Below are 19,200 nucleotides of genomic sequence, written 5' to 3' on the forward strand. Positions count from 1 at the left end.
TTAGAAAAAAGTGTATGTGTGTATATATATATAAAAGTATACATATACACTTTTTTTGTATAAAAATATATATACATATACTTTCATACATATAAAACTACATACATACACATATATATACTTTCTCTGTGTGTCTGTGTGTATACACACACACACACACATATATATATATGCATATACACTTCCTTTTTAGAAACAAGGTCTTGCTTTCTTGTCCAGGCTGGAATACAGTGGCATGATCATGACTCACTGCAGCCTCAACCTTCAGGGTTCAAGTGATCTTCCCATCTCAGTCTCCTGAGTGATTTGGACTACAGGCATGTACCACCATGCCTGGCTAATTTTTTACAATTTTTTTTTTTTTTTTTTTTTTTTTTTTTTTTTTTTTTTACAGATAGGGTCTCCCTGTGCTGCCCAGGCTGGTCTTGAACTCCTGGGCTCAAGTGATCCTCCTGCCTTGGCCTCCCAAAGTGCTGAGGTTACAGGTACAAGTCACTCTATTAGTTCTAATTAGTTTATTTTTACTTTATATAAGTGTAAATTGAGAAAGGAAAAATAATCTAAATATGATAAACACATTTATTCTATTCAATTTTTCCTGTTTTTGTTACTTCCTCACTAGTGTGAAAGAGGAAAAAAAGGAAAAAATTACTTTCATTGTTAAATTCATCAAATATTTGATGGTCTAGAAAAAAATTCTAAAATTCACATGGAACCAAAAAAGAGCCAAAGCAATCCAAACAAAATAAAACAAAAAATCAAAAACAAAAATCAAAGCTGGAGACATTGTATTACCTGACTTCAAAGTATACTACAAGGCTACAGTAAGTAAAACTGCATGGTACTGGTACAAAAACAGACAGATAGACCAATGGAACAGAATAGAGAATCCAGAAATAAAGTCACATACCTGCAGCCATTTGATCTTCAACAAAGTTGACAAAAATAAGCAGTGGGAAAAAAACTCCCTATTCAAAAAATGGTGCTGGGATAACTGGCTATCCATATGCAGAAGAATGAAACAGGATCCCCTACCTATCACCATATACAAAAGTTAACTCAAAAGATGGATGAAAGACTTAAATGTAAGACCTCAAACTATAAAAATCTTACAAGAAAACTTACGGAATACCCTTTCTGATATTGGCATTGGCAGGGAATTTATGGCTAAGTTCTTAAAAGCAATTGCAACAAAAACAAAAATTGACAAATGGAACCTAATTAAACTAAAGAACACACAGAAGCACAGCAAGAGAAACTATCAAGAGAGTAAACAGATAACCTACAGAATGGAAGAAAATATTCACAAACTTTACATCTGACAAAGGTTCAATATCTAGACTCTATTAAAGAACTTAAAGAGCAAAAAATTATTACTCCACTTAAAAGCAGGCAAAGGACATGAACAGACACTTCTCAAAAGAAGACCTACAAGTGGCCAACAGACACGAAAAAAATGCTCATCATCAGTAATCATTAGAGAACTGCTAATCAAAACCGCAATAAGATACCATCTCACACTAGTCAGAATGGCTTTTCTTGTCTTTTTTTTTTTTTTTTTGAGACGGAGTCTCACACTGTCACCAAGATTGGAGTGCAGTGGCGCAATGTGGGCTCACTGCAAGCTCCGCCTCCCAGGTTCACACCATTCTTCTGCCTCAGCCTCCTGAGTTGCTGGGACTAAAGGTGCGTGCTGCCACGCCCAGCTAATTTTTTGTAGTTTTAGTAGAGACGGGGTTTCACCGTGTTAGCCAGGATGGTCTCAATTTCCTGACCTCATGATCTGCCCACCTCAGCCTCCCAAAGTGCTAGGATTACAGACATGAGCCACCGCGCCAGGCCCAGAATGGCTTTTCTTAAAAAGACAAAATATAACAGATCGTGGTGAGGCTAGGGAGAAAAGGGAACATTTACACGCTGCTGCTACTGCTGGTGAGACTGTAAGTTAGTTCAGCCACTGTGGAGAGCAGTTTAGAGATTTCTCAGAGAACTGAGAGTTGAATTACCATCTGACCCAGCAATCCCACTACTGGGTATATACCCAAAGGAAAATAAGTCATTCTACCAAAAAGACACATGCAGTTGTATGTTCATCGCAGCACTATTCACAACAGCAAAGACATGGAATCAACCTAGATGCCCATCAATAGTGGACTTGATAAAGAAAATATGGTATATATACCCAATGGAATACTATGCAGCCATGTAAAAATAAAATCACATCCTTTGCAGCAACACAGATGCAGCTGGAAAGCATTATCCTAAGCAAACTAATACAGAAACAGAAAACCAAATACCATATGTTCTCACTTACAAGTGGAAGGTAAACCTTGGGTACTCATGGTCGTAAAAATGGTAATAATAGACACTGAGGAATATAAGATGGGGGAGGGTGGAAATGGGGTAAGGATTGAAAAAAAACCCTACCTATTGGGTATTACGATCACCACCTGGTGGACAGATTCATTCATACTCTAAACCTCAGTATCATACAATATACCTATGTAACAAGCCTGTACATGTACCCCTGATTCTAAAATGAAAGTTGGGGAAAAAAGAGAAACCCAACAGGTAATATTTTGTAAGCACTGTAAAATGACAGTAAAAATGTCAGTGAAAGTGAAATCAACAAGGAATATCTAGCCACATACAAATTTTATTTAAAATCAATTTTAATAACAGTTCAAATGAAGAATATTTTACAAAAATCAGTGAAGTACTTAAGAGAAAGCCTTGTGATTGGAGTCAAAGGATTTGAATTTATTGAACTGCTACCAATACTAACTTAAGTTGTAGAAAAACATCAAATCTGGCCTTGTCCAGTACTATTCACTAAAGTAAAAGGTTATCATTTCAAAAATATGTTCAAAACATAAAAATGCTTTTAAATATTAATAAAATAATTACATTCTAAAAAATATATTTGTTGGGTGCATACTACATGCCAGGCTCTATTTCAGTACTGGGGATACAACAGTAAACAACATGAAGTCTCTGCTTCTGTGATAGCAATCACTAATGTCAAAGAAACCACTGGGTTATGAACTATTTCAGATCCAACAATAGAGCACTATATTAAAACACTGACATTTATTTCCTCCTACTTATTTCAAATATTTTAAATGACTCTCTAGCTGGTTTTTATATCCCTTTTGTTTATTGCTGTACTTTGTTTCTTTGGTTGTATTTTTGAAACTCAGCCTTCATAGAACAGAGGCAAACTCTAGTAATATTTATTTCAAAACATCAGCTGATCTCTCCTCTAGAAATTTAGAGTGGGGCCATATCCCCATTTTAACAGGAGCTTTAGACTTAACTCTTGGCTGGCTCATGTGTTACACAGTTTTATGAAAAAAGGATTAGAGGTTGGGCAAGAAAGAGACCATGTTTTTGGCAAGCAGAAAGTCTTATGGTTTCAAGCATCAGATCATGTTAGATAAGCTTTGGTAAATCAGCACTTCTGGGATGGTTATCAAACTATTACATTATTTCAAGATGCTAAAGATGTTAAGATGCTCATGATCCTAAGAGTTAAACAGAGTGCTTTGACGAGATTGTGTTGCTAAAGATCATGCAAAAAGGTAATAATCCCAAATAAATATATCAACATATATTTTCTTTTATTGTAAAGGCTAGCTATTTCAACAAAATTAACTATAGTGGGATTGCTTATATAAAATGAAGATTCATAGGCTCCATCCTAGACCTACTTGATCACAGTCTCAAGGGAGTGGGTGATTTCTATGCAATCTAAAGCTTAAGACCTATGAATTTATTAAATGTGATTGTTAGAAATGTTTTGTACATTTTACAATAGTACACTTTAAACAATTTCCACCACTTTCTTTTATCTCTCTTTTTTTCTGTTTATTTCTCTCTGAATTATTTCATAATTTCCTCTACCTTCTCAAATATTCTTTTTCTGTTAACTTATATACTTGATCCAACCCTGGCCATGATCTTATTCTAGTGTTTTTTGGTATAGAAACTCTGGGAACTGGGTGGAGCCCACTGCAGCTCAAGGAGGCCTGCCTACCTGCCTCTGTAGACTCCATCTCTGGGGACAGGGCATAGCCAAACAAAAGCAGCAGAAACCTCTGCAGATTTAAATGTCCCTGTCTGACAGCTTTGAAGAGAGTAGTGGTTCTCCCAACATGGAGTTTGAGATCTGAAACGGACAGACTGCCTCCTCAAGTGGGTCCCTGACCCCCGAGTAGCCTAACCGGGAGGCACCCCTCCCCCTGTAGGGGTACACGGACACCTCACACAGCCGGGTACCCCTCTGAGTTGAAGCTTCCAGTCGAAGCTTCAGGCAGGAACATTTGCTGTTCAGCAATTTTCACTCTTCTGAAGCCTCCACTGCTGATACCCAGGCAAATAGGGTCTGGAGTGGACCTCCAGCAAATTCCAACAGACCTGCAGCTGAGGGTCCTGACTGTTAGAAGGAAAACTAACAAACAGAAAGGACATCCACACCAAAACCCCATCTGTACGTCACCATCATTAAAGACCAAAGGTAGATAAAATCACAAAGATGGGGAAAAAACAGAGCAGAAAAGCTGAAAATTCTAAAAATCAGAGAGCCTCTCCCCCTCCAAAGGAACGCAGCTCCTCACCAGCAACAGAACAAAGCTGAATGGAGAATGACTTGATGGTTGAGAGAAGAAGACTTCAGACGATCAAACTTCTCCAAGCTAAAGAAGGAAGTTTGAACCCATCGCAAAGAAGCTAAAAACCTTGAAAAAAAGATTAGACGAATGGCTAACTAGAATAACCTTTGTAGAGAAGTCCTTAAATGACCTGATAGAGCCGAAAACCACAGCATGAGAACTACGTGACAAATGCACAAGCTTCAGTAACTGATTCAATCAACTGGAAGAAAGGGTATCAGTGATTGAAGATCAAATGAATGAAATGAAGGGAGAAGAGAAGTTTAGAGAAAAAAGAGTAAAAAGAAACGAACAAAGCCTCCAAGTAATATGGGACTATGTGAAAAGAACAAATCTATGTCTGATTGGTGCACCTGAAAGTGACAGGGAGAATGGAACCAAGCTGGAAAACACTCTGCAGAATATTATCCAGGAGAACTTCTCCAACCTAGCAAGGCAGGCCAACATTCAAATTCAGGAAATACAGAGAAACCACAGAGATACTCCTCGAGAAGAGCAATCTCAAGACACATAATTGTCAGATTCACCAAAGTTGAAATGAAGGAAAAAATGTTAAGGGCAGCCAGAGAGAAAGGTTGGGTTACCACAAAGGGAACCCCATCAGACTAACAGAGGATCTCTTGGCAGAAACTCTCCAAGCCAGAAGAGACTGGGGGCCAATATTCAACGTTCTTAAAGAAAAGAATTTTCTACCCAGGATTTCATATTCAGCCTAATTAAGTTTCATAAGTGAAGGAGAAATTAAATCCTTTCCAGACAAGCAAATGCTTAGAGATATTGTCACCACCAGGCCTGCCCTACAAGAGCTCCTGAAGGAAGCACTAAACATGGAAAGGAACAACCAGTACCAGCCACTGCAAAAACATGCCAAAATGTGGAGACCATTGATGCTAGGAAGAAACTGCATCAACTAACGAGCAAAATAACCAGCTAACATCATAATGACAGGATCAACTTCACACATAACAATATTAACCTTAAATGTAAATGGGCTAAATGCTCCAATTAAAAGACACAGACTGGCAAATTGGATAAAGAATCAAGACCCATCAGTGTGCTGTATTCAGGAGACCCATCTCACATGCAGAGACACACATAGGCTCAAAATAAAGGGATGGAGGAAGATCTACCAAGCTAATGGAAAACAAACAAAAAAAAAAGCAGGGGTTGCAATCCTAGTCTCTGATAAAACAGACTTTAAACCAACAAAGATAAAAAGAGAGAAAGAACGCCATTACATAATGGTAAAGGGATCAATTCAACAGGAAGAGCTAACTATCCTAAATATATATGCACCCAACACAGGAGCACCCAGATTCATTAAAGCAAGTCCTTAGAGACTTACAAAGAGACTTAGACTCCTATACAATAATAATGGGAGACTTTAACACCCCACTGTCAACACTACACAGATCAATGAGACAGAAAATTAACAAGGATACCAAGGAATTGAACTCAGCTCTGCACCAAGCAGACCTAATAGACATCTACAGAACTCTCCACCCCAAACCAACAGAATATACCTTCTTCTCAGCACCACGTCACACTTATTCCAAAATTGACCATATAGTTGGAAGTAAAGCACTCCTCAGCAAATGTAAAAGACCAGAAATTATAACAAACTGTCTCTCAGATAACAGTGCAATCAAACTAGAACTCAGGATTAAGAAACTCACTCAAAACCGCTCAACTATATGGAAACTGAACAACCTGCTCCTGAATGACTACTGGGTACATAATGAAAAGAAGGCAGAAATAAAAATGTTCTTTGAAACCAATGAGAACAAAGATACAACATACCAAAATCTCTGGGACACATTTAAAGCAGTATGTAGAGGGAAATTTATAGCACTAAATGCCCACAAGAGAAAGCAGGAAAGATCTAAAATTGACAACCTAACATCACAATTAAAAAAAAACTAGAGAAGCAAGAGCAAACAAATTCAAAAGCTAGCAGAAGGCAAGAAATAACTAAGATCAGAGCAGAACTGAAGGAGATAGAGACACAAAAAACCCTTAAAAAAATCAATGAATCCAGGAGTTGGTTTTTTGAAAAGATCAACAAAACTGATAGGCCGCTAGCAAGACTAATAAAGAAGAAAAGAGAGAAGAATCAAATAGATGCAATAAAAAATAATAAAGGGGATATCACCACCAACACCACAGAAATACAATTACCATCAGAGAATACTATAAACACCTCTATGCAAATAAACTAGAAAACCTAGAAGAAATGGAGAAATTCCTGGACACATACACTCTCCTGAGACTAAACCAGGAAGAAGTAGAATCCCTGAATAGACCAATAACAGGCTCTGAAATTGAGGCAATAATTAATAGTCTACCAACAAAAAAAGTCCAGGACCAGATGGATTCACAGTCGAATTCTACCAGAGGTACAAGGAGGAGCTGGTACCGTTCCCTCTGAAACTATTCCAATCAATAGAAAAAGAGGGAATCATCCCTAACTCATTTTATGAGGCCAACATCATCTTGATACCAAAGCCTGGTAGAGACACAACAAAAAAAGAGAATTTTAGACCAATATCCCTGATGAACATCGATGCAAAAATCCTCAATAAAATACTGGCAAACCGAATCCAGCAGCACATCAAAAAGCTTATCCACCATGATCAAGTGGGCTTCATCCCTGGGATGCAAGGCTGGTTCAACATACGCAAATCAATAAACGTAATTCATCACATAAACAGAACCAAAGACAAAAACCACATGATTATCTAAATAGATGCAGAAAAGGCCCTTGACAAAATTCAACAGCCCTTCATGCTAAAAATTCTCAATAAATTCAGTATTGGTGGGACGTAACTCAAAATAATAAGTGCTATTTATGACAAACCCACAGCCAATATCACACTGAATGGGCAAAAACTGGAAGCATTCCCTTTGAAAACTGGCACAAGACAGGGATGCCCTCTCTCACCACTCCTATTCAACATAGTGTTGGAAGTTCTGGCCAGGGCAATCAGGCAAGAGAAAGAAATAAAGGGTATTCAGTTAGGAAAAGAGGAAATCAAATTGTCCCTGTTTGCAGATCATATGATTGTATATTTAGAAAACCCCATCATCTCAGCCCAAAATCTCCTTAAGCTGATAAACAACTTCAGCAAAGTCTCGGGATACAAAATCAATATGCAAAAATCACAAGCATTCCTATACACCAATAAGAGACAAACAGAGAGCCAAATCAGGAGTGAACTCCCATTCACAATTGCTTCAAAGAGAATAAAATACCTAGGCATCCAACTTACAAGGGATGTGAAGGACCTCTTCAAGGAGAACTACAAACCACTGCTCCTCGAAATAAAAGAGGACACAACCAAATGGAAGAACATTCCATGCTCATGGATAGGAAGAATCAATATCGTGAAAATGGCCATACTGCCCAAGGTAATTTATAGATTCAATCCCATCCCTATTAAGCTACCAATGACTTTCTTCACAGAATTGGAAAAAACTACTTTAAAGTTCACATGGAACCAAAAAAGATCCCACATTGCCAAGACAATCCTAAGCCAAAAGAACAAAGCTGGAGGCATCACACTACCTGACTTCAAACTATACTACAAGGCCACAGTAACCAAAACAGCATGGTACTGGTACCAAAACAGAGATATAGACCAATGGAACAAAACAGAGCCCTCAGAAATAATACCACACATCTACAACCATCTGATCTTTGACAAACCTGAGAAAAACAAGAAATGGGGAAAGGATTCCATATTTAGTAAATGGTGCTGGGAAAATGGCTAGCCATATGTAGAAAGCTGAAACTGGATCCCTTCCTTACACCTTATACAAAAATTAATTCTAGATGGATTAGAGACTTAAATGATAGACCTAAAACCATAAAAACCCTAGAAGAAAACCTAGCCAATACCATTCAGGACATAGGCATAGGCAAGTACTTCATGTCTAAAACACCAAAAGCAATGGCAACAAAAGCCAAAATTGAGAAATGGAATCTAATTAAACTAAAGCGCTTCTGCACAGCAAAAGAAACTACCATCAGAGTGAACAGGCAACCTACAGATTGGGAGAAAATTTTTGCAATCTACTCATCTGACAAAGGGCTAATATCCAGAACCTACAAAGAACTCAAACAAATTTACAAGAAAGAAGCAAAGAATCCCATCAAAAAGTGGACAAAGGATATGAACAGACACTTCTCAAAAGAAGACATTTATGCAGCCAACAGACACATGAAAAAATGCTCAACATCACTGGCCATCAGAGAAATGTGAATCAAAACCACAATGAGATACCGTCTCACACCAGTTAGAATGGTGATCATTAAAAAATCAGGAAACAACAGGTTCTGGAGAGGATGTGGAGAAACAGGAATATTTTTACACTGTTCGTGGGATGTACACTAGTTCCACCATTGTGGAAGACAGTGTGGCGATTCCTCAAGGATCTAGAACTAGAAATACCATTTGACCCAGCCATCCCATTACTGGGTATATACCCAAAGGATTATAAATCATGCTGCTATAAAGACACATGCACACGTATGTTTATTGCGGCACTATTCACATAGCAAAGACTTGGAATCAACCCAAATGTCCATCAATGATAGACTGGATTAAGAAAATGTGGCACATATACATCATGGAATACTATGCAGCTATACAAAAGGATGAGTTCATTTCCTTTGTAGGGACATGGATGCAGCTGGAAACCATCATCCTCAGCAAACTATTGCAAGAACAGAAAACCAAACACCGTGTGTTCTCACTCATAGGTGGGAATTGAACAATGAGATCACTTGGACACAGGGAGGGGAACATCACACACTGGGGCCTGTCATGGGGTGGAGTGAGGGAGTAGGGATAGCATTAGGAGATATACCTAATGTAAATGACGAGTTAATGGGTGCAGCACACCAACATGGTACATATATACATATGTAACAAACCTGCACGTTGTGCACATGTACCCTAGAACTTAAAGTAAAATTAAAAACAAAACAAAACAAAACAAAAAACAGATGACCAGGCACCAGAACCTGTGAAATAAAACAAAAAACAAAAAAACAAAAACAAAAACAAAAAAAGAAACTCTGGTAGCAGCAATATAAGGAAATATATATATATATATATATACACACACACACACACACACACACACACACACACAAAATTATGTGTACATATATAAATATTTACATTTATATTTGAGAGAGGGTCTCACTCAGTCTCAAAGAGTCATCCAGGCTGGAGCGCAGTGGCACCATCATGGGTCACTGCAGCCTTGACCTCCTCAGGCTCAGGTGATCCTCCCACCTCAGCTCCACTAGTAGCTGAGACAAATGCATCCACCACCACACCTGGCTATTATTATTATTATTATTTTTGTAGTATATTTTTTGGTAGAGATGGCATTTTGCCATGTTGCCCAGGCTGGTCTTGAGCTCCTGGGCTCAAGAAATCTGCCCACCTCCGCCTCCCAAAGTGCTGGGATAACAGGTGTGAGGCACTGTACCAGGCCCAATTATTCATATTTTATCTCATGTTAATAATAATGGACAGTATTTCTCCACTCTTTAGGATTGGGTCTCTATATGCTCTATATGTTTCTGACTTTTTGCATGAAATTAATAAGTATACTTGAGATGTTCTCACAGAAAAACAAACTTTTTCTTACAAGGCCCTCTATTTGTGAAATGCTCACCATCAAGAGGTAAGTCTTCACACAGTTTCTCAATTTCTTCTTCCTCAAGTGGGATTCTCATGTTTTCAAGAGCATCATCTATTTTATTGACATTAACCTTTCCTCCTTAAAAAAGAAGGGGATAAGAATAAGAAAAATTTGTATTTATGCTAAAGACAGAAAAATGCTTGCTTATTTTAGTCAATCAACACAGACAGGAAGCATCATAAAACCTTTGAAGTGAACAAAAGAATCAGTTGTGGAGCAGGAACAGAAAAGTTTTCCCCATCAGTGTTCGAGAAAACACTGCTACAGCAATTTGTAGGAGGAAAAAGAGCAAGCAAGACTGATGAATTACAGCAAAGAGACAACAATCCAAAGATTTCTTACCAGTAAGATTTGAAATTTGCTACAGTGACAAAATAGTGAAAGCTATTACCCCAAATGTGATTGTGTACGAGTAACAATGCCAGTTCATAATTTGAAGAATATATTAACATAATTAGTAATCTAATCAGTGGGAAATAAGATAGGTTTTAAGAAAGTAAACACAAAAGCTTGAAGAACTCAGTTTTATCTTTTCTAGCATGATTTTTACTCACCTCTGTAAGTCTTCACTCCATCCATCAGCCTATCTTTATATACCCTTTTATTATCTGTAAAATAAGTCTCAATTTAATTCACAAGGAAGTGGAAATTCAGAAAGACATTAATGCTTATTAGTAAATTTTAATAAATTTATCTTAATAATAATCCAAAGAAGGAAGTAAAGAAATTAATAAGTTTCTCAAGGTTAACTATATTCTGGTATTTGGTGTACTATTAGTGGAACTCTAACATGTTGAAATAGATTTTTTCTTTTCTTTTTTTTAGAGGTGCATCTTTCTTCCTTTCCACAATTCTTTTATTATCTTTTCCTATCTTTAGCTTTAGTCTTGTTATAAATGCTGAGTCTCACATTTAAAATTGTTTATCCCATAATAGCAATACCCCAAAGAAGACATTACCTCCCAAATTAAGATATAAATGGTAAAGACAGTACATTTTATATTAGAATTGGCTCTTCCTATGCTTGATTTTCTCTTAATTTTTAATAGGACTTTAAACAGTCATACTTCTAGAATTTTATGTGTACAACTCATAAATTCAAGATTCTCTGAAATTGAATGCAAGGTCTGAAATGCTTACCATCCAATGGCACTATGTCCAGTAGATCCTGGTTTTCTTTATTTGTAAATTCAATACCTACATTTCCTAGATAAAGTTGTATGTCACTGGCATTTATCTTATCACCTTGGAAAAAGATGGGAAACATAAGTGAATATTTTCACATACAATGATTCTAAATTTAGACAATTATAATAAAACAGTAATATCTCAACTTGCAAGAGATGTAATTGCAGAAGAACAAGAACACAATGTGGATTATCTGACTGCAGAGCATCATAAGAAGGAGCTAAAAATAGAATATTTCCTTTAAGCCTGGTCAAAAGAATGCTTTTATTCATGCTCTGAAAACAATGGAAACAAGCCGGATACTTATAATAAAATAGACTTCTTTTAAAAAGAAAAGCTACTCCTAAAAAAGTAGGCAATAAAAAAACTCACCAGTATTCTTAAAAAGAAGCATGTCATCAATACTTTGGTGAAATAAGGCTTGTGTATCATTTATATAATACTGAGGCATTCCATAAATAAATATATTAAAATAGTTTTATGTATAATAAGGGATCTTGATTTTATATCTTTTTGTTAGCATTTCTCACTCACCAGAAAATAAATTGGCTGCACGGATCACAGAATTTAATAAAATCTTTCCATTGTCTGAAATACAAAGCATAAATCAGGTAAAATAATTTTTTTATTGCTATTAGGAATGAGATCACTTTTTTTCTTAAAATTTTCTAAGTTAACATTGCTTTCAGAGAGAGCATTTGTTAATTTTTGAGTGTTTTTCTTGTACTCAACTACCTCATAGAATTCAAAAGACCATGTTTTAAATGCTAAATTGGATCTTAAATTCTTCTCCTAAACTGTCATTTTGACCTAAAAGATATCTGTCCAATGCCAGATGAATGGTCTCAAGTCAGAAATTGCTTACCCTCTATTTCAACTCCACTCTGACATTCATCTCATATTTGTTAAATAAAAACATGATCACCTCTATTTGTACAATACTTTTTTTTTTCCTGAACAATTCCAAACCTTTTTTACCTTCTCACTTAGTTTTGTCAGTCTCCGACCTTTTGTAACATTTATTTCAATATCTTCCATTGTTTTCTTCTGAAGTGTTTGTTTTTCTAGTTAAATCTAAATCTACCAGTGTCCTTATTGGTTCTCTGACAACATTGAGATTAATAACCAGAAGTCATATTTTTATCCTTGAGGACTGTAACTCTACAAGTACTTCTTACTATTTATTTTCTTTTTCTTTTTTTAAGAGACAGACTCTTGCTCTGTTACCCAGTCTGGAGTGCAATGGTACAGTCGTAGCTCACTGCAACCTCAAACTTCTGGGCTCAAGCAATCCTCCTGCCTTGGCTTCCCAAAGTGTTGGGATTATAGGTGTGAGCTACTGTGCCTGGCCTTCTTACTTTCTTTATTTTTGAGACGGAGTCTCACTCTATCGCCCATGCTGGACTGCAGTGGCACAATCTGGGCTCACTGTGACCTCTGCCTTCTGGGTTCAAGTGATTCTCCTGCCTCAGTCTCCCAAGTAGCTGGGATTATAGGCCTGGTCCACTATATCCGGCTAATTTTTGTATTTTTAGTAGAGACGGGGTTTCACCATGTTGGCTCAGTTGGTCTTGAACTTCTGACCTCAGGTGATCCGCCTGCCTCGGCCTCCCAAAGTGCTGGGATCACAGGCGTGATCCACTGTGCCCAGCTCTGGCCTCCTTACTTTCTAAGTGAAATTGAATAAGCAAACTCTCAGAGGTTTTACGAGAGGATTTTAAAGGTTCTTCAGAAAGAAAGTGATAAATGGTAAATGAAATACCATCAATTTTCAAATGGTTCCGTAGATCTTTCATTTCTTCATTTTCAAGTTTGTAGTTCATGTTTTCCAGAATGGTTTCTAGTTTATTTTCAAAGACCTTCCCTCCTTAAGAAAAAATATGTGAAATAAGAAAAATGTGAAATAATACCTTAACCTTAAAAATTCTACTTAGGTATATGCCCTAAACTCCAGTGAGAGGGAGAAAAGCAAAGTCACAATGCAGATGTTCAGAAAGAACACAAAACCAAGGTGGCAGGAGATTCGGTATGGATATGAGGAAAAAGAACAGCTCCTTATACTTGTTGCATGATACCCTGCTAACATTTTAAGTAGACATTTGAAACAAAGAGAATGAATAAGGTTTATTATTCATTCTTCAGCTATTACTCATTGTGGAGAAATATGTTAGAAACAACAGCCGTAATAGCAGCCACTGAATTTGAAACCTACCATTATAACAGTAAATTGTCTGTACAAATTTAGTATTTATCTGAGCTTAAGCTATAAGTCATAAAAGGAAAGAAAAACTTTAGTAAACTAACTGTTAAATATAGCACAGTGAATCAACACCTCTCATCTGTGAAATGGTGATAATAAAAGTACCTACCTCATAGTATTTCTGTGAGAATTAAATAAATATATGTAAAGTATTTGGAATAGTGCCTGGTACACCACTCATTAGAAATTAGCTATTGCTATCATTAAGTAATTAGAAGGATTTTCAATTAAAAAAAATTTTTTTCAACTTTTATTTTAGGTTCAGGGGTACATTTGCTGCTTTCTTACATCGGTAAATTGTGTGTTGCTGAGGTTTGTTGTATAAATGATCCCATCATCTAGGTAGTGTGCATAGTACCCAACAGACAGCTTTTCAACCCTTGACCCCTCCTGGCCTACCTCCTCTACCCTTCCTAATAGTCCCCAGTGCCCAGTGTCTATTGTTCTCATCTTTATGTCCAGGTATAGTCAATGGTCAGCTCCCACTTATAAGCGATAATATGCAGTATTTTGTTTTCTGTCCCTGTGTTAATTTGCTTAGAATAATAGCTTCCAGCTACACCCATGTTGCTGCAAAGGGCAGGATTTTGTTCTTTTTTATGGATGCATAGTATTTCATGGTGTATATATACCACATTTTCTTTATCTAGTCTACTACTGATAGGTATCTAGGTTGATTCCATGTCTTTGGTATTGCAAATATGCTGTGATGAACTTACAAGTGTATGTGTCTTTTTGGTAGAATGACTTATTTTCCTTTGGGTATATACCCAGTAGTGGGATTTCTGGGTCAAATGGTAGTTTAACCCCCAATTCTCTGAGAAATCTCCAAACTGCTCTCCACAGTGGCTGAACTAATTACATTTGTTCCCTTTTCTCCACAGCCTCATCAACATCTGTTATTTTTTGTCTTTTTAAGAAAAGCCATTCTGACTGGTGTGAGATGGTATCTTATTGTGGTTTTGACTTACATTTCTTTAATGATTAGTGATGTTGAGCATTTTTTCATATGTTTGCCAGCTACATGTATGTCTTCTTTTGAGAAGTATCTGTTTTTATCCTTTGTAAAGGGACTTTAGAAAAGGAAATATAAAGCTTAAGATTTCAATTTTACTTAACTTCTTATTACACATATTACTCACCTTGGAAAGTCTTTAAACGATCTAGTAACAGATTGCGACACACTTTTCCATCAGCTATAAGACAAGGCATAATTGATGTCATAGAGAAAGTGATACAGCAATTCATAACAAGAATATATAGACTATTATTTCATAAAGACAACAATCTTACATGATTTGCCTTATAGATTTAACCAGTTTCGCATCCACACATCCTTCTCTTCCTTGGCTTTAAGCATAAAGTGAAGGAGTAAAGTTCTAAACGTATCCATCTTACTATGCTGAAACTATCTCTCTGCCTTGACTCTTTTTATCCTGCTATTATTATATGACTTCTCTTTTTTCTCCCTTTTCTTTATGCTTTAGGACTTCCAGACATTCCCAAGGTAATAAACTAAATTAAAAATGTTTAATAAATTAAAAACTCCTTATTCATTTACAAAGTTTTCAAGCTCAGTCCCAATAAGTAAGCTCCATCACCATAATAGTCTTCATGAGAGCAAGGACTTTTGTCTTTAATCTCATTATCTAAGAAGTACTCAGTAAATATGTTGAATATAAATATAGGTGGAATAAATGTTTAATGATTCTCACCTCCCCCAATACCATCACCTAAACTAAGTTCCCCCAAAGGTCAAACTGTATCAGAAATGCTCACAAGTAACTGGCAGAGTTTTTAGCAGCTTCCAGCGTTCCTTAGGTGTGAGTTCTATCCCTATGTTTTTCAAAATATCATCTACTTCATTAGTATTAATCTTGGTTCCTTTGAAAAGATGGAAAAGATGATGAAAAATCTGAGTGAGTGACAAATGATTTTAAACTATGAATGCCATCTAAGTTTAATTGCAGGCTTAAATAGTCAAAATGCTGAGTCAAAATTCTAAGGGGATGTCAGAAATATAACTCAATCTCAAAATTCTAGAGAATAAAATACCTTTTGAACGTTCTAATAATAACAGGATAAATCAACACTCTGAAATGGGGCTTGTATAAAGGTATATATCTATGACTACTGTATAAATGACGATGTAAATAATTCTTTGAAGATAGGTAGCATCCATATTTGCCTATGTGATAAGATGAATTATTCCTAAAAAGAATTATGACAATGTTTTATTTCACCAATTATATGGTAATCTAGATTTCTATCTGTTTAAACAATGGAAAAATGATGTTCATTATTGGAAAAAATGCAGAAGATATAAGGTATTTTACCAAGACTTTATAATTTGGTAGTTTTGCTCAAAAAGTATATAATCAAAAACTATCCTGGGTTATTGGATAAAAGATACCATAATATACTAAAAGGACTAACAAGTCAATGTCAGTATGATGGAAATAGAGTATTTAAAGGTATAACAGAAAAAGTATTAGAATATAGCTATTGGGTGGAGCAAGATGGCCGAATAGGAACAGCTCCAGTCTCCAACTCCCAGCGCCAGTGACACAGAAGACAGGTGATTTCTGCATTTTCAACTGAGGTACTGGGTTTATCTCACTAGGGAGTGCCTGACAATCAGTGCTGCTCAGCTGCTGCAGCCCGACCAGTGAGAGCTGAAGCAGGGCGAGGCATCGCCTCACCTGGGAAGCGCAAGGGGGGAAGGGAATCCCTTTTCCTAGCCAGGGGAACTGAGACCCACAACACCTGGAAAATCGGGTAACTCCCACCCCAATACTGCGCTCTACCAAGGATCTTAGCAAACGGGCACACCAGGAGACTATATCCCACACCTGGCCGGGAGGGTCCCACGCCCACCGAGCCTCCCTCATTGCTGGCACAGCAGTCTGTGATCTCGCAGCAAGGCAGCAGCGAGGCTGGGGGAGGGGTGCCCGCCATTGCTGAGGCTTAAGTAGATAAACAAAGCGGCTAGGAAGCTCGAACTGGGTGGAGCTCACAGCAGCTCAAGGAGTCCTGCCTGTCTCTGTAGACTCCACCTCTGGGGACAGGGCACAGCTAAACAACAACAACAACAACAACAACAAAAAGCAGCTGAAACCTCTGCAGACGCAAACGACTCTGTCTGACAGCTTTGAAGAGAGCAGTGGATCTCCCAAAACGGAGGTTGAGATCTGAGAAGGGACAGACTGCCTGCTCAAGTGGGTCCCTGACCCCTGAGTAGCCTAACTGGGAGACATCCCCCACTAGGGGCAGACCAACACCCCACACCTTACACGGTGGAGTACACCCCTGAGAGGAAGCTTCCAAAGCAAGAATCAGACAGGTATACTCGCTGTTCAGCAATATTCTATCTTCTGCAGCCTCTGCTGCTGATACCCAGGAAAACAGGGTCTGGAGTGGACCTCAAGCAATCTCCACCAGACCTACAGCTGAGGGTCCTGACTGTTAGAAGGAAAACTAACAAACAGGAAGGACACCCACACCAAAACCCCATCAGTACGTCACCATCATCAAAGACCAGAGGCAGATAAAACCACAAAGACGGGGAAAAAGCAGGGCAGAAAAGCTGGAAATTCAAAAAATAAGAGCGCATTGCCCCCTGCAAAGGAACGCAGCTCATTGCCAGCAACGGATCAAAGATGGACGGAGAATGACTTTGATGAGATGAGAGAAGAAGGCTTCAGTCCATCAAACTTCTCAGAGCTAAAGGAGGAATTACATACCCAGTGCAAAGAAACTAAAAATCTTGAAAAAAGAGTGGAAGAATTGATAACTAGAATAATTAATGCAGAGAAGGCCATAAATGAATGCACAGAGATGAAAACCATGACACGAGAAATACGTGACAAATGCACAAGCTTCAGTAACCGACTTGATCAACTGGAAGAAAGAGTATCAGCGATTAAGGATCAAATGAGTGAAATGAACCGAGAAGAGAAACCTAAAGAAAAAAGAAGAAAAAGAAATGAACAAAGCCTGCAAGAAGTATGAGATTATGTAAAAAGACCAAATCTACGTCTGATTGGGGTGCCTGAAAGTGAGGGGGAAAATGGAACCAAATTGGAAAACACTCTTCAGGATATCATCCAGGAGAACTTCCCCAACCTAGTAGGGCAGGCCAACATTCAAATTCAGGAAATACAGAGAACACCACAAAGATACTCCTCAAGAAGAGCAACTCCAAGACACATAATTGTCAGATTCACCAAAGTTGAAATGAAGGAAAAAATCTTAAGGGCAGCCAGAGAGAAAGGTCGGGTTACCCACAAAGGGAAGCCCATCAGACTAACAGCAGATCTCTCGGCAGAAACTCTACAAGCCAGAAGACAGTGGGGGCCAATATTCAACATTCTTAAAGAAAAGAATTTTAAACCCAGAATTTCATATCCAGCCAAACTAAGTTTCGTAAGTGAAGGAGAAATAAAATCCTTTACAGATAAGCAAATGCTTAGAGATTTTGTCACCACCAGGCCTGCCTTACAAGAGACCCTGAAGGAAGCACTAAACATGGAAAGGAACAACCGATACCAGCCATTGCAAAAACATGCCAAAATGTAAAGACCATCGAGGCTAGGAAGAAACAGCATCAACTAACGAGCAAAATAACCAGTTAATATCATAATGGCAGGATCAAGTTCACACATAACAATATTAACCTTAAATGTAAATGGACTAAACGCTCCAATTAAAAGACACAGACTGGCAAACTGGATAAAGAGTCAAGACCCATCAGTTTGCTGTATTCAGGAGACCCATCTCACATGCAGAGACACACATAGACTCAAAATAAAGGGATGGAGGAAGATCTACCAAGCAAATGGAGAACAAAAAAAAGCAGGGGTTGCAATACTAGTCTCTAATAAAATAGACTTTAAACCATCAAAGATCAAAAGAGACAAAGAAGGCCATTACATAATGGTAAAGGGACCAATTCAACAGGAAGAGCTAACTATCCTAAATATATATGCACCCAATACAGGAGCACCCAGATGCATAAAGCAAGTCCTTAAAGACTTACAAAGAGACTTAGACTCCCATACAATAATAATGGGAGACTTCAACACCCCACTGTCAACATTAGACAGATCAACGAGACAGAAAATTAACAAGGATATCCAGGAATTGAACTCATCTCTGTAGCAAGCAGACCTAATAGACATCTACAGAACTCTCCACCCCAAATCAACAGAATATATATTCTACTCAGCACCACATCACACTTATTCCAAAATTGACCACAGAATTGGAAGTAAAGCACTCCTCAGCAAATGTACAAGAACAGAAATTATAACAAACTGTCTCTCAGACCACAGTGCAATCAAACTAGAACTCAGGACTAAGAAA

At 37.6% G+C, this 19,200-nt stretch overlaps 1 protein-coding gene across 50 annotated transcripts in view; it reads right to left on the minus strand.

The window, feature by feature from the left end:
- Nucleotides 1-19,200, minus strand: part of LOC126939504 (uncharacterized) — a 557,395-nt gene that overhangs the window by 127,198 nt on the left and 410,997 nt on the right. For all 50 annotated transcript variants that reach the window (XM_050764859.1, XM_050764858.1, XM_050764860.1 and 47 more), the window contains 7 exons: nt 15,616-15,720; nt 14,979-15,032; nt 13,339-13,443; nt 12,111-12,164; nt 11,529-11,633; nt 10,943-10,996; nt 10,362-10,466 (listed from right to left, as the gene is read on the minus strand). In XM_050764859.1, coding sequence (XP_050620816.1) covers nt 10,362-10,466; nt 10,943-10,996; nt 11,529-11,633; nt 12,111-12,164; nt 13,339-13,443; nt 14,979-15,032; nt 15,616-15,720 — 582 coding nt within the window. The remainder of the gene's footprint in view (nt 1-10,361; nt 10,467-10,942; nt 10,997-11,528; nt 11,634-12,110; nt 12,165-13,338; nt 13,444-14,978; nt 15,033-15,615; nt 15,721-19,200) is intronic.

Source organism: Macaca thibetana, chromosome 16, assembly GCF_024542745.1.
Source record: "Macaca thibetana thibetana isolate TM-01 chromosome 16, ASM2454274v1, whole genome shotgun sequence".
NCBI classification, from domain to species: domain Eukaryota; kingdom Metazoa; phylum Chordata; class Mammalia; order Primates; family Cercopithecidae; genus Macaca; species Macaca thibetana.